The sequence below is a fragment of the Pteropus medius genome, unplaced genomic scaffold (genome assembly GCF_902729225.1).
Source record: "Pteropus medius unplaced genomic scaffold, Ma_sr-lr_union100, whole genome shotgun sequence".
Lineage (NCBI taxonomy): Eukaryota > Metazoa > Chordata > Mammalia > Chiroptera > Pteropodidae > Pteropus > Pteropus medius.
The window spans coordinates 8119351-8135750 of NW_024353908.1; the positions used below are offsets into that span (position 1 = coordinate 8119351).

The 16400-nt window shown below is 35.6% G+C and overlaps 1 protein-coding gene across 3 annotated transcripts in view; it reads left to right on the forward strand.

Moving 5' to 3' along the window:
• The window catches only part of LOC120593753 (succinate--CoA ligase [GDP-forming] subunit beta, mitochondrial), a 191976-nt gene that overhangs the window by 62046 nt on the left and 113530 nt on the right, over nt 1-16400 (forward strand). For all 3 annotated transcript variants that reach the window (XM_039851664.1, XM_039851663.1, XM_039851661.1), the window contains exons 2-5: nt 4570-4669; nt 5546-5636; nt 9983-10135; nt 12072-12161. In XM_039851664.1, coding sequence (XP_039707598.1) covers nt 4570-4669; nt 5546-5636; nt 9983-10135; nt 12072-12161 — 434 coding nt within the window. The remainder of the gene's footprint in view (nt 1-4569; nt 4670-5545; nt 5637-9982; nt 10136-12071; nt 12162-16400) is intronic.

Below are 16400 nucleotides of genomic sequence, written 5' to 3' on the forward strand. Positions count from 1 at the left end.
CAATCAAGGTATGTGACCATTGGTGGAATGATTTATTTTAATATTTTGCATGTATGACATTCTTTGTCCCAGCATTGGTGAGCCCATGTTGAAAGTTGAAATGATTGTTTTAGTCTCAGAGAGGTCACTGGGCATATAGAAAGAGTCACTGCAATATTGTCTTATTCCTAGTGACCCAGGTACAACTTGAGGAAATAGGAATCAGTCTGAGAAGGCATAACAGTAATGACCGAAGATGATAATTCCCCAATTTTAAGTTTGGCTTCTGGGGTCATAATGAAAACACCCAAGTTAGCTCATTTTCCTTGGGAAATTGGTACTTAGGCCTTTAACTTATCACCCATAATTGTATGTTCTTTATAAAGTTTCCTCTTTCTATAATATCTTTCAGCTCTCCTCCTGCCTCACCCTCCCTTTCTCCTTGCCTTACAGTAATAAGTAAATCTGAAATACATTTTAACTTTCTCAATTAAGAATTCTATCAAACCTCATGAAAGGTAATCGCCATGCTAGAAATTATACCATGCAATTGTACTGAAAACTGGATATACCAATTTTGCTGCAGCCAGTAAACCAGAGAAATCATAGTTTTCACTAAAATTCCAATATTATTGACTCAAAATAGACGATCATCATCATAGTAGTCATCTCACTGCAATATCATTGTAAATAGTGCTGCATTTTGCATTTAGGAAAGTGTTATATTTTTGAAGAGAGTGATGCTGAATAAAAACTAGTTCAATAACACATATTTGATTCATAATTAAACCGTTTAAAAAAGATAGTTGAAAATAACTTACTTTCTTCAAAGTTATTGATAAACATTTTCAGACATTTACCATGGTCCTTTTGCTTATGGTTCCGAACTATGTCTTATGAACAATCTTTTGCATAAATATGGTGTCAGAACACCATCTCTAAAAAAAGAAAGCTTTACAAAGTTTGCCGGATTAAAAACATTTCATTTTTATTCTATTTAGGTTATGTTTTCCTTAATGAATTTTTTTCTTTTAGGTTTAATAATGCTTCCAAGAATGTTTATTATCCAGCATGGAACTATTACCAGACTGTAAAGTTGTTATAGAACTATTATTATAATTAGAATAACACTTGTGGTTAAAAAAAAAAAAAGAGAGGAAAACATTTAAGAAAGCACTATTTAAATGCAGCTAATAGAGCTAAACGAGACCATGGTGTGGGATGTTTTTAGGCTTTCTAAATGGATATAAATATTGTTCTATTAACTGACATGGTATTTGAGAGCCTTATATATCTATAAGTTTATCAAATATGTCTCTTACAGTCCTTTCTCTTAAAATATATGTAGATAATAGTAAATGGTTCCCCATTAAACCGAGTAGGAGCCTAGCCACGAGCACTTCTGCTTATCAGAAACTTGCCAGGAAAGGAACAAAATAAAATGAATGTGCTGCATATTTTGGCTATTGCATGTAAGAGTAAGAGTTAAACCCAAGGAATTTGGAGGCATACAGACCTGGATTATACCAACTCAGACTCCAATAATACGATTATCAATGTATAGCTAGGTATAATCTATTTCTATACAAAATCTATTAGAGTAGGTGTTTTTTTTTTTTCTTTCCATCTCTTTAGCTTGTTATCTTAAAGTAAGGTTAAGCCATCTTATGTATTCAGACAAAAATTAAATTTCGTGTATGGGATATTCTTTTGTAATTCTGTTTGGAAATAGGGAGATAAAGTTAAAAAAAACAGACATTTGTGTGAGTTTTTGGAGATAACAAATCTTTAAATAAAATGGAAATAATGGCATTAAGTGTGAATCAACTTGGTAAATAATGAATGAAAAGACTAGTTACTTATCAGTAGGATTTGGTTACTTAATTTTCAGTACCTTGAGTAAATAACCACATGAATTAAATTGCTTCATGTAAGTTTCCCTCAAGATGAGAAAAACTTGCTTTACTTTGAGCCACTAACCTGCTTTACTAATTTAGCACTTGAAATCTGACTAGAAGAGGTGATCGTAGTGAATTTACTTTTGTATTTAGATCGTTTTCTTTCCCTTTTTCTATTTGCCCATCCGAATATATAGCTTCACAGTGTTCGAAGTGGTCGCTTAGACTCTGAAATAGATGACATGGAGCCAGTCCTTTGACATAAAACATGGTCAAATGGTGACACACATAATTGACAATGCTTCACTGAGGCTACAGCTGTTTCTTTGTCTTCTCGTTAGTGCCTAAAGCTGATCTAATCAAGCCTGCGTGTGCTAATTAACAATGCCCAATTAAGTATTCTGCCTGGCTTTCAAGTTTTGCTGCTCACAAAGCTCAGAAAGGAAAGCATCTCTTTCTTCTGGATGACAGGGATATAAAAATGCTGAGGGCAATGGAATGCTGGTTATCCTTTTTAGAATTTGAAGAGATCACAATTAAAAATTTGAGTGAACCGTAAAAAGTGTGTTTTTCCACTTGATGTCTTAAAAAGAGAAATAGGAAATACCTTCCTATGTAGCACTCTTTTGGTTAATTGATGAAAATTATTACAATGATGATAGCTATCATACTTTGGTTATTATTATTTTTTTTTAATGTGCCAGCTGTTGAGATAAGTATTTGACATACTATATTTCATTTATTTTTCACATCATTCTAACATTATTGATTGTTATGGCCATTTTACAGATGGGCGTGCTATTACCTTTCTGAGCCACAGTCTTTTCTTCTCTACAAAAGAAAAGATGGGCAGACTGGGAGATTGTAACTTGGGTCTGTTTAACTCCAAAAGTTGTTGCTCATACTCCTATTCTTACTTGCATTATCATAAATTCTTTTTACTTGTTTCCTTTCCTGGTGAGTTTCTGATAATGAGTGGTCATCATAGCTTGTCTTGTACTCAGTTTGATGGGAACCCATTTATTATAAGACATGGTTTGACCGATGTCATGATGGTTCATATCCAAGGCAGAAACAATTGTTAGAGGGTATAGAGTGCCACAAAGAAAGAGCTTATGTTTTTTCTTCTGAGAGAAGGTGAGCCCTGGTTGTCTGAGTGTAAGCAAATATAGGAGAAAAGAAGAACAGCTGATAAAGACAATGAACTTTAATAGTCTAACTATATCAGCTGGAGTGAATGTCTTACTCAATGTCTTCATAGTGTCAAACCCTTCTGTAGCTCCCATTGCCTTCATGATAAAACTCTCTGTGGCTCCCTCTGTTTGAACCTCTGCTTCCTTGGCTATGGGTGACAACATTAACAGCAATAGCTGAAATATCCAACAGTTATGGAACTCTCACTTTACATGAGTTATGGCAGATATCAACGTTTTTTTCATTTGTTTCGTTCTTTTTTTTACCATCTTTGTCTCAGTGGAAATAATCCTTTTAAATCTTTACAATATACAAAAGTAATAAATGAACTAATTGATAGTGGCAATAGTCTTTCATTATTCATATCAGTTTTCAGGCTCTTGGGATAAAGTATTCACATACATTATCTGATTTAATTTTTAAAACAATCTTCATCGTCATTTCACAGTCAAGCAAACTGAGTCTCAGAGATACTAAGTAACATGACCAGTTTTTCAGAGTTAAGTAAGGAGTGAAGCCTAGATTGAAAGCTGGGTCTGCAGATTCTAAACCAGAAAACTATTAGAGCTTTATAGAAGATTGTCAAGCTTAGTTCTCTGATTTTAGACAAATGAATCACAGAGGATGCTAGCTATGTCCCGAAGATGTATAGTATTTGGTTTATTAAACATATTTGATTTGAGAGCTGCCTTTTTTTTTTTCTTTTTGGTGGTTGGGAGGGAAGCTCTGCTGTTTGCTGAAAGCCCAGTCTCTATCACTGGACTGCTTTATACACCCATCTTTCCTGCCAAGCCTGTAAAGATATCTGAGCTTATTATGACTGTGGTCTCCAAAGTCAAGAACAGGCAGTTCTCTCTTTCCTTGAGTGTGCTGGGAAAAGAAGATTACACAACCACTTTCCCCTGGGATGTTTTGTTACCCTGCCAACATTTAAAAAATGTTGCTCGCTTTGAGTTTTAATCCATTTCCTCCTCCCTTACCCAGCCTTATCAATACATAAAAAAACTGCTCAGAAAACTATCGATTTCCAAGAATACAGTTATTAAATAGTCCCTTTGCATCTTGCCTTTAAACTTTTCCTCCATGTAATCCTGTGTTCTCTTTGATATCTCAGATGACTGACAAGTAGTTAGCTTCTCTGACTGGCAGATTGGTGCCTCTGCCACATGGGAGTGTCATCAACAGTAAAATTAATACCTCCAGCCTGGATTTATTTAGCATCTTCTGACACTCAAAAGAGCAAAGGAGCACATGCTTTGCTTTCCCTTGGGATGATGGAGTATTAGATTAAACTGGTGGGAAATATTTGAATATGCTTGATAAACAGACTTTGTATTTAGGCACATTGATGTTTTTTGAAGTTCTTTATTGCCTTCATTTTCCAAGTTGGTGTGAAAGAGCTTTTGGAAATCATGTGTCATTGCTGCTTCCCCTGTTGCTTAAAAGGAAAAAAAAAAGAATTTAAAGTCAACTACCCACGCTGGATTTTCTTTTTCAGATGCAAAAGAAATTGTTTTAAAAGCCCAGATCTTAGCTGGAGGAAGAGGAAAAGGTATCTTCAGTAGCGGTTTGAAAGGAGGTGTTCATTTAACAAAAGAGTAAGTCTGGAGGTTTTAATTTCTTGTCTATGGACCAAGCAATTATGGAGATTTTGCTCATTGAAAGGAGTACTGAGTGAGAGGGTTGGGATGGGGGGTAGGATTAGTGGCTAGCAAGCAGAGGAAACAAATTGCAGGTAGATTCTGGCAATGCCCCAGTTTTCCTTCTGCTCCCATGAAAGGATTTTTCTTCACTAATTGTTGAAAATTTGACACTTCTCTCCTAGACAATCAATGATTCCTTACAAATGTTGGAAACAATACCACTTACAAATTAAATACTGCTTCCATAATGTCACTTCCCTATTCAAGAACTGTAGTGGCTTCCAATTACCAGTGGCATCAGTTGTCCTTCCTGTCTGATACAGTCCAGGTTTTCCTTTATCTGAGCCTATCTATTCAGCTTTAGCTCCTATGTCTCCTAGCACTGAACACTTTCCTCTCCTCTCCTGTCACATACATTCATTTCTTTATGTATTTTGATGCTTACCCTCACCTTTATCCTCCTCATTGGCAGTGCTTCCCAAGTTTCCCACTATCAAGTTTTTGTTATTCAGCTCTTGTCTAAATCTGTTACGCATTTCAGCATTGTCTTTACTATGACTGATTTATTTGGGAGAGGGATAGTAGAGATAAGCAAGCATCTTTCCTTTTCTTTTTTCTTTTCTTTGTTTCATTCATTCATTCATTCATTTACATTTTGCTCCCTGAGACTCTGACATTGCGCTAGGCACATAGTATATGAGCAGAAAGTCCCATGGGTTCTAGGCATGAAAGTGCACCCTGTGTGGTGTGGACAAGAGAATGTAGTATGGACTCTGCTTTAAAATGATTTTCAACATGGGTGTTGATTTTCTTTTCTTCTCTCTTTATTAGCCCTAAAGTTGTGGGAAAGCTGGCTAAACAGATGATTGGGTATAATCTAGCAACAAAACAAACTCCAAAAGAAGGTGTGAAAGTTAACAAGGTAATATAAATTCTTTTGGTCATTTTCTATGTATGTCTTAACAAAAAGAAAAAAAATACTTCAATTTCGACAAAATCTAATGAAATAATGCACTTTGGTGATACGCTATTTTATTTTTAAACCTCAAGTAATCTGTTTAGTATGTGGTATGACTTTGAGGAGAAATTAAAAGGTTCTATAATAGTAATATCACTTATTATCTCCACCGTGTAGTAAAAGTGGGTAAGGGTGAGTGAGTGAAGCAATAGCTTTCTCTTTCAGAACACAGACACATTCTGTTTAAAGCTGAAAAGGACTTGGTATGACAACTGTCATACTCCGTGAGGGATATTCTCTCCTCTCCCACAGCCCCACCCTCAGTCCTGTATATTAGAATTACCTGTTGTGGTTGTCTTACTAAGTGCACCTATTCCTTACTTTGAGATTGCTATCATTTTGAGCCACTGTTACTTTTGCAAGTATGTTGTATTAGCGAGGTATGTTGGGGCACCCAAGTGTGGATAGGGTACACACAAACGTTCACATACACATACACAACACGCACACATAGAGCAAAGTGACCTGTATCAGTCATGAACTTGAGTGGCAGAGCTGAGGCTAGAACCTAACTTTCCTCCTATCAGTCTGTTCACCTTCACTATGCCCCACTCGTGTATTGAGGCATCAGAACTTGCAAAATAAAATGTGAGGATCCTTGTTCAAATTTCAGGTCAGCTACAGCAGAGACCAAGAGTGGGACCCTTCTGAGTATGAGGCCCCATGCAATTACACAGGTCACACACACCAGCCCTGAGAATCACACATGGTTAGAAGGCCTCATCATAACCATGAATTAGGGCCCAGCGTTTTGGGAGGCAACTGTCTTCTCTGCTGACACGGCATCACAGATGACGATCTCCGCCAGTGTGCCATGCTTGGGGAAACTGAGGCAGTACATTCTGGTTTTGAGAATGTGTGGAAAATTCTTGACATGACCAAAAAAAAAAAAAAAAATCACCAGCTGGTTGTTAGTGTACCATGAGAGGGTCTATCCTGTATCCAAAAAAGACGCTGAGCTGGAGGGAGATTGGAATATTGGCGATCATTAGCTCCTCCACTCTAAGGATACAAAGCCTTTCTAAATGTTAAGGACGCACACACACAAAACTGGTTATGGTTATTTTTCTTTCCCATCACCTCTCAGGTAGATGCAAGAACTATTTAAAACTCAAAAGTGTTTTTTTTGTTGTTTGTTTTTGTTTTTGTTTTTTAATTTGGTTTTGTTTAGCCTGGCACTGTACTTTTATTTCCCTTTTATATCTGCTTTTCCTCTGTGATTTCTGCAAAATTTGTCCACAGAGACCATAATTAGTATTTTTTGTTGGTAAGAATTCATTGTTTTTTTATGGACACTTGAGTTTTTAGATTAGAGTTTGTGATATGTTTTAAAAGTATATAAAATTACACAAAAAAGATTCACACTATACATACACACATAAAATTAGTTCGTAGATAAGTTCCTGAAATGTTGGCAATAAGTGCGTTCTTGTAAATTGAGTCATTGCCAGGAAACTACTAGAGTGATTTATTTTTAATAAAAAAGTTTATTTTTTTTCTGATTGCAAAATTGACTAACATATGTAAAAAGTTCTCGTAGTGAGGAAATATAAAAATTAGAAAGTAAGAGTTCCTTGTATGTCTCACCACCCAGAAATAATTGTCATACATTGTTTTGGTCCTTTTTCTGTGTAAAATGTATATTACCACATTTGTATAACATTAACATTTCATATGACTTTAAGGAACATGCATTATTTTAGCTATAGATTCTTGGACATCAATCAGAAGTCCCTGGATTATATAAGCTTTAGATTACTAAATTAGTTTGAGAAGTTACTTGGACACATACATACATCTATACGTAATGGATATATTTTTTTTCTAAATCTGTGGCAATATGTTTGCACTGTGCTCCTTGAGATAGTAATAGTGGAGGTGAGGCAGTGATATTCATTGTGTGCTCCGTGATTCAGTTCCAGTGAAGGGTACTGGTCCGCAATGAGATAAGTTCAAAAACTGAGAGTATACTTTTAATCTTACCTAATCACAATCATGTCACAAATAGTTTGTGCACTGCCATTTATCCATAGACCACAATTTGAGTAGCAAATATTAAAAAAAAGAAAACAGGTTCAGTGGTCAAATTAGCATTAAGTAAGTTAAAAAGCTTTCTATTGGAAGGCTCTGCAAAAAGGCTAAATTGATGATATCCTTTGTGTCAGCCACAGATGAAACTTTTTTGAAATACATATAACAGCTTCTCATGGGGTGAGTGTTTATGAAGTCTATTAAGATTCTCTCTCTGCAATAATTCCTAAAGTATTCTGACATCCTGGTCATAGGATGGCATAACAATGTAAAAAAATTAATTTTTATATAAAATTTTTTGAATTACCTATTGATAATCATCATTTCCTGGGGATGGTTTCCTAAAGAGCTTGAAGAGTTTGAGACAGCAGCTAGTCTTTAAAAATAGAAATTTGATGGAATCCAAAGCACATCTGTCAACATTTTAGAATAAGAATAGGACTCTTGAATGATACTTGTCCTAAAAAGTTATAATGTTGTGATACTTCTAAGAATAACTAGTAAAAGTCATTAAGTCCTATTTATTGGACTAGCTCTGAATCAGAAAGTAAACTTGAAATCACAGTAGTTCTAGGTAATCCTAATACCATATGCCAAGAAATATTTCTTACATACTCATGAGCTACCATTTATGGGAAAATAATTGATATGAAGCCCCTTGTAAGGTAGTTTATTTTAAACTAGTGAAAAATTCCATAAAAGTTTGAAAAGGAGTTCTATTTTTATTGCATTATAGCTTTTTAGATTATCATATATTTATCCCATTTCATGTGACTTAAAACAGTAATTTTATGGCATGGGTAGCTAAAATCTAATATATTTATCTGTAACTCTTTTTTTTTTGTGAAACCTATTATTAAACTAGTTTTAGGAAAAGCAATGTAAGTGCTTTTATTATTTTCTCTTCCAGTACTGATTATTTATAAATGTTGTTGTTTTCTTTTAAAAATCATCCAACCCATCTTTTACCATTCTTTTTGGGAGTGTAGATTGATGCAGCCTCTCTCTCCAGGGCAATTTGAGATTTTCTACCAAATTTTAAATATGAAGAGTCTAAAACCTAGTCATTTTACTTCTAGGTACTTTATCTACAGGGATACAAAAACAAATGAGCAAAGATATATGTACAAAAATAATCACTGCAGTAGCATTTTAGAAAAATTGAGCCCTTATAAATGTAGGGACATTACTAAATAAATTTTGACATAAAATTACCATATAGTCACAATGAAGAAAGAGGACCTTGGAAGGATGTCTAAGTTATAGTATTAAGATTAAAAAAAAAGAAGAAGAAACAAAGGCCTGCAAGTATACATAATGTGCTTGCGCGTGCAAGATCAATCCATTGCTGTACTGCTTGCAGATGTATAGAAAAAAGACTAAACAGTTAATAGTGATTTTCTTGCTAGGGTTGCTGTGCAGAGTTGTTAAGGTTGTGTAGAGCCAAAAGGACACTCGTCTGAGGCAGCGAGTGGGGAGCACATCTTTCCATTCCACTTGCCTTTTGCTCAGTCATGGTCCTGACATGTGACCATATCCTCCCAGAAGAAGAGGCAACTTTTTTCGATTATCACAAAGATTCCATATGGTCTCATGCTCATGCTGACGAGTGTGGCCCAGGGGTCATATATGTGCAGCAGGGGGCTGCTTTCACTGTTTCATTTATATACTTTTGGTATCATTTGCATTCATTTTGAACAAGCAAAAAATGTTTGTAATTTCAAAGAAAGTATAAATTGAAATAAAAATACAGTAATCCAAGAGGCAGAAGTATACAAACATATGTAGCATCAGACATACTGTAAAAAGAATCCTCCTTTGGCAACCAAACCGGGTTTTCTACCAGTGCAATTTGAGAAAAATCAGTGTGGTAATATATATGTACTGTTAATGTCTCAAATTAAAATAACAGCTGCTTCCCTGGAGTTTTTCTTAAGTGTCAGGATTTCTCAAGGAACTAAAAAAGAAGATTAAAGTGAGAAGGTTCCTTGAGGCAAACCAATACTTGTCACTTGAACAAGTTAACAGGATCAATTAAGGAGGTGAAAATGGGCATTGTGCACCATGGGAGCAGAACTCTCAAATCTCTGGAAGCAAACTCACTGGGTTTAAAGAGCCTGAAAATGAAGCTGTTTGATTTGTGTAGCAAGTTTGTATAGATTTCCAAATGGAGATTAGTTTGGTGCTGAATTAATTTGACTTTACTACTAATGTGGTAGGTGATGGTTGCTGAAGCCTTGGACATATCCAGAGAAACCTATTTTGCGATTCTGATGGACCGGACCTACAATGGCCCCGTGCTGGTGGGCAGCCCCCAAGGGGGCATCGACATTGAAGAGGTGGCAGCTTCAAATCCAGAACTTATTTTTAAGGTATGTTTAGATTCCTGGCTATGCTTTGCTCATTGATTGCTGTTGTAGAAGCTGTTAAATATTTTATGTGGCCTCTGAGACTGGTAGCAATATATCTCTTTCTGGGACTTAAGGCATGACGATATTGAGTTCTTTTTCTTACTGGGCATCCAGTTGAAAGTTGAGTAGAACCGAGGTATTCACTATTCAAGGTTTTTTCCTCTACTTTTTCCTTCCCTCCCTTCCTTCTTTCCTCCTTCCTGCCTTTTCTTCCTCCCCCATTTCTTTCCATTCAACCTGCCCTAAGAATTAACCAGTGGAAGAGGACTGATATTTCCATTTCCTCTTGGTTACCTTTACCCATTCAACAGTATGTATGATCTAGAAAACCTTTCCAAGGAGACTAGATGTGACCTAGAGACTGCCTCGATGTCTCTCAACAATATTGATATAAAATAGAATCCTTCTAAAGTCCAGATTCTTCATTTCTTTCCACTCTTTAAATTGTTTTCCTTTTATTGATATTAAGTTTCTACTCAGAAGTATTCGAGATCAAACCTTCACTAGCTAGCAAGTTTCTCAGTGTTTTTAAGCTTTATTTTTTGAATCAGTAAAATGAAAATGGGGGTAATTGCTACCTCATAGAATTGTGAGGCTTAAATGAGGCGATATGTATAAAGTGCTTCTCAAGCTACCTCAGCTATAGGAAAAAAATATATAAGGGCTTATGAAATATAATTCCAGTTTTTAATCCTAGGTCCTTAGCATCAAAAATTCAGATAAAAATTTGTTACAGAAATACTCATTATTTCATTTAGAAAGTGATTTTGTTTCCCTTCAAAATACGGGAAATTTACTTCTTGAAACTCTTTGTGTAAAGTACTGATACTTTGGTTTAAAAAATATTTTTATCAACTTTACATATTTCATTTAACTGCCTTGGAAGTTAAATTGAGACTTTACCTGCTGGTTTATGAATACAGGTGTTACCTCTGCACTTCAAAAGTAAAGCTTTCCTTTTGTAAGCCAAAATGGAGCAAAGCAAAGAAACTTTTACCTTAGGACACATCTTGCTAATGGATGCTCAGAATAAGATAAGGTAAAACACAGATGCTCACAGAGACAGTTCAGAGCTATGGCAGCTTGATGCTGAGATGCCGAGTGTAGTTCCCAGGGAAGGAGCTTGGTGGGGCCACTCTCCCTGTCCAGGGTGCATCCTGCCTCTGTAACGGCTCCCTGCAAAACAAATGCTGGACACTATTTTAGCTTTTTGCCTTTTTTTTTCTTGTAAAAGTGAAAATCCTCTTCAGGTTTCTTTTGGTTATAGAAAACAAATAAAAGCGAAGTGCTGTAAAGCAAACTTTCAAAAAGCAGGGATACCTGTAACACCTAGCCATTTTCAAAATTAACATGATATAAAATAAGCAATTCCATTTATTAAGAGAATGCATGAAATAACATACATATATGAACAGTGCTCAGTATCTAGGAGAAAAATGGCACTTTGTAAAGCTAAGGTATTCATAATTATTATCATCAATAGAATGTTTAAATCATAAGGTAATATTTAACCTATGTGACAAGCTTTAAACTTAACAGCAGTATTAGGCAGGAAAACCTTACTTTGGAAGGCTTCCAAAAGATGTCATAAAAATTTACTGACTAAATATTCATCAGTGCCATCTGTATAGTAATTAAAAGTGAAAATTGGCATCTGATTGTTTTGTCAGCATGCCACCCTGAAGAATTATATAGTTTTTAGAAAGGCGGTTTTATAGATGGTCTGCTAATTAAAACATACCCTATAGGCATCTGCAGTAGCCACATTCAGAGAGCTCTGGAAATGTGCCACACTTTAATTAGTCATTTGCAACTAAATACGAAGCATTTTCTTTTGAGGTTGTAAGTCTTCTCACTTGACTGTCTGAATTTTGTTTATTTGATTCTTTTTTACCAGGAGCAAATTGACATTATTGAAGGGATAAAGGACAGTCAAGCTCAGCGGATGGCAGAAAATTTAGGCTTCCTTGGGCCTTTGAAAAACCAGGTACATAAACATTTGGAGGCCAGTGTGTCTGACTTGTTTCAGAAAACATTTGAAAACTTGCTTAATTGTCTCTAATGTTTGTGATTACCAGGAAACAAGATTATTAATTGTTTTATATTTTTTTCCTACAGTTGTATATGATGAAGAAATTATTTCCCTGATGTTCTAAAAGAGGATATTTATCGTGTATGTGTGATATGTATGTGTGCGTGTGTGCATGTGTGTGGTCACAGACACATTCTTACGTATGTTAGTCTCTATTTTTTCCATAGCATTGCAGCACCACCGAATGAATTGTAAGAGGCAGTGTAGTGGTTAGAAGCACAGGCTATCGAGTCAGGCAGACCTGAATTTGAATCCTGTACTGCTACCCAGAGCATGTGTGATTCAGCCCATCTACACGTCAGTTTCATTATCTGTAAAATGGGAATGATGAAATCCTGAGACGTTAGAATGAGGATTGAGTACACTGATGTGTGAAAGTGCTTATTCAGTACTTTGTAGAGGTCAATTGTTGTTATTAATTATACACATTACTTTGACTGCTATTGTTTCATAGCTAATGGCCATTTGAGTGAGTATGAATGGGATGAAGGTGATATTTTATTAAAAACAGCTTAAAATATGCCAATTTAGTAATTATCTCCATTGATTTCAAAGACAGAACAGCTGGCCTCCAAGTTATTAAGGAAGAGTCTGTCTCGAGCATCACAGTCTTGCATTGCCCTTGGTCTAGCCTGTGGAGCCTAATCATGTGTCTACATAAGCAAGCTTACTTGTCTCACAGCTAAGTCAAAAGAGCTTAGTGGCTATTGTTTTCCTCCTTCATTACTAAGTGTCTGTGTGTATGTGTGTGTGCATGTGTGTCTGTGTGTATCTGTGTGTGTGTTTGTTCTCCTAGGGCTCTGGATGGTTACAGAGCATTTCCTTTAATTTAGTTGGGCAGCATCCCTTCAGCAAAAGAGTAGATTTTACTTTTCGTCTTTACTTTTTCTTTTGATTGATTCTATTTCTAGAAGTTTAAGAGTAAGAATAAGGCAAATCATAGAAGGTGAAGCAGAATAAGACTTTAAAGTACATATATGTTTAAATTAAGAGAAGAGAGCACCTATTTGAAGATGGAAGGAAAGGACCTTTTAGAAAGTAAAAGATTCAGGAGGTTAAGGGGAACAGAATCACCTGGGACTAAACTTCAGAAGTTATAGAGTCAGGATTCCAGGAAAAATTAGAGGAACTAATTGTCATTTCTGACAAAGAGATGCCAGGATAATGATCTTTCAAAAGGAAGATACTGGACGATTTCTAAGTAAGGGCTATAGTGGTTGATTTTACCTCTTGAGAATGAGACCACTAACTATATTATTTATTAAGAGACTTGTTGTGTAGGGGTGGTGGTCACCGAGAGCCACGCTCCCACATAGTGGCTCACTGTGTTCTCTCTACCCAGTCCTACAGTCAGCTCCAGAATGTGCTCAGTAACCCTGTTTATGTTTTCCATATCCTTTTGCATATCTGTATTTCTCTTGGGCATTTGCAGTCATATCTGCTGGATACTAATTTGTACCATAGCAGGGACTTTTTCGATCTTCCTCACTACTGTGTCGCCAGCAAAATGCCTTACATATACATGTATTAAGTGCCTAAGAAACATCTGCTATATGCATGAATAACTGAAACAACACATCTAGGATGTTCGCTTTGAAGAAATTTCTCAGGAGTTAGTGATAGGTAGCTGTAAGTGGCAGGAGGATAAATCTGGAGTGGGCCAGATCTGCTGACCACATAGTTTGAAAGCTCAGGAGATGAACATAACAGAGAGTTCCAGGGAAGGCAATAATAGTATTACATATGTCATAAGAGCCCCCCCCCAATATGATTAGAAGAAATTAAGACTTATTTATAGCTGTTAAATGGCTGAATCATGTTTTCCCAGTGCCCCAGACACTCTAAGTTTTAAGTGAGTCAGCTACAGAAGGAAAATGAACATGCACGTTCTCAGGAGTCATTAATAGCTGACTGTCATTATATTTTTTTAGCTTAGTGTATCAAGGAAAGGAAAGAAAATTTTTAATTCATATTTTTTTCTCCTTTCATTGCTGACTACATAAAAGACTTTAAATCTTCATTTAAATCAGCAAAGTTGGAGTGAGCATTGAGTGGGTGCTGCTTGCTCTGCTGGGCCCTGAGCAGCTGAGACAAAGTGTACTAGCCGTTGTTCTTCAGGGGCTCACTGAGCAGAGATCAGCCTACTGACAATGATTATAGGAAGAGGGAATGTGAGAGAGAGGGAGAGAGAGAGAGGGTGATCTTAGTTGTAGGTGTGTTAGAATTTGTTCATTTAGGGATACTGGTTATATTTGTATAGTAGAAAGTGGAATATATGACACAGATTACACTAGAGTTATAGATTTGGGAATCTCTGCTTTGTGATGCTTCTTCAAGCCATGGAAGTTGGTGAAATGTTCCAGAAAGCCAGTGGAGGAGGCACCTGAGAAGAGAAAATATTTTAAATGATCGTTAAGGTTATCCATTGCTGACCCTTTGATAAAGAAACATTATCTTAGAGGTCCCTTAGATTCAGTATGACTTGAAAGTTACTTAATTTTCGTCTAGGATATGGTTTAGGCATTTAGAGATACTTCACTCATGAATGAACAACATATAAAACAATTATCTTATAAATTTAATATCTTTCCTGTGACTCATGCCTGTTGTCTCTAAAATGTGATGTAAGGTTTAACAAATGTAAATATCATCTTGCATAAAAACTACCAAGTATGTGTTCCTGATGAAAATCTACTTTAGCAAGGATTCGCTGAAAAGACTAAAGCTACAGGAGAGCTGAATATGACTAAAAATTTAATTTTGTAAAGAGTGTCTTAGTTATCATCTATACTATTAATTCCTGAACACATTGGCACCATAAATTGTCAACATGTGCCTCTAGAATTTAAGCTGATGAAATGATCCAACTGGCCAAGTTAATACCCGCTCACTAACACCTCTAGGAGTGGTTTGTACTTCTGGCTAGCTTTAAGAACCATATGTGAATGTTGATGATACTAGTTTCTGGAATGCAAGAAAAGTATTTAAAAATTTTTTAACCTGTTAAAACATTTTTGAAGATACTTGTAAATTGTCAGGGTTTCAACCATATGGCCTCAAGGATATTTGATTTTAGGCATTTTAATTTTTTAATTACTTAACAAATGGCCTTAAAATAACATTGATTAGTAGCAAAAGGAAAGAAAAATTTTCTCTATAGTATGGTTATGAACTGAAGAAGTAGATAGCAGTAGCAAACTGGCTGATTGTAAGTTACTAAGCAGAATGTTTTGTGATTTTTTTTTTTGACTAATGTTTAATTTCTTTTTAAAATTTGAACACATTTAGGAAGCAGGGGAGCTAATTTCAACTTACCACAGGCCCTGCCATTTCCTATTATTACACCTGGTCAGACTGATGCATTGCCTACCCAGCCCTTATAGTCATTTAATGTATAGCCTCTGGAATAAGGCATATTCTGTCTCCAAGCCAGGCTGGTTCTCCCTTGTAGATCTTACAACACAGATCTAATCCTGCTCAAAATCCATTTATTGTTTCTCTTTGTACGAGAATAATTATAATAGTGAATAACCTCCCCTCCCCGCAATGCTGTGTTGATGTGTAATTACAATGACATTAATGTGCAGAAAATTCAGGTTTTATTCTAAGCTAGGTTGATATAGGCTTAAGAAGTTTTGAAGTGACCCCACTGTCCACTGACAAATGAATGGATAAACAAAATATGGTATATACATAAAATAGAAGGTTTTCAGCCTTAAAAAAGAGGGAGATTCTGACATGTGCTGCACTATAGATGAGCCTGAAGGACATTGTGCTAAGTGAAATTAGCCAGTCAGAAAAAGACAAATAGGTATGATTCTGTTTGAGATATCTAGAATATTCAAATATATAGTTATAGAAAGTGGACTGGGGGAGGGAAGAAGGGTCTTTTAATGAGTATAGAGTTCCAGTTTTGCAGGATAAAAAAGTTCTGGAGCTTGGTTGCTCAAAAATGTGAATATAATTGACAACGTTGAACTGTACACTTAAAAATGATTGAGATAGTGAATTTTATGTTATGCATTTTTTTTATATAAAAAGATTTAAGTAGTTGGGATAAGTTCTTATATATTTATGCACCAAGAAGTTATTTCTATTATGTCTCTTTGTTATTAAGTTAGTCATTAATTCAAC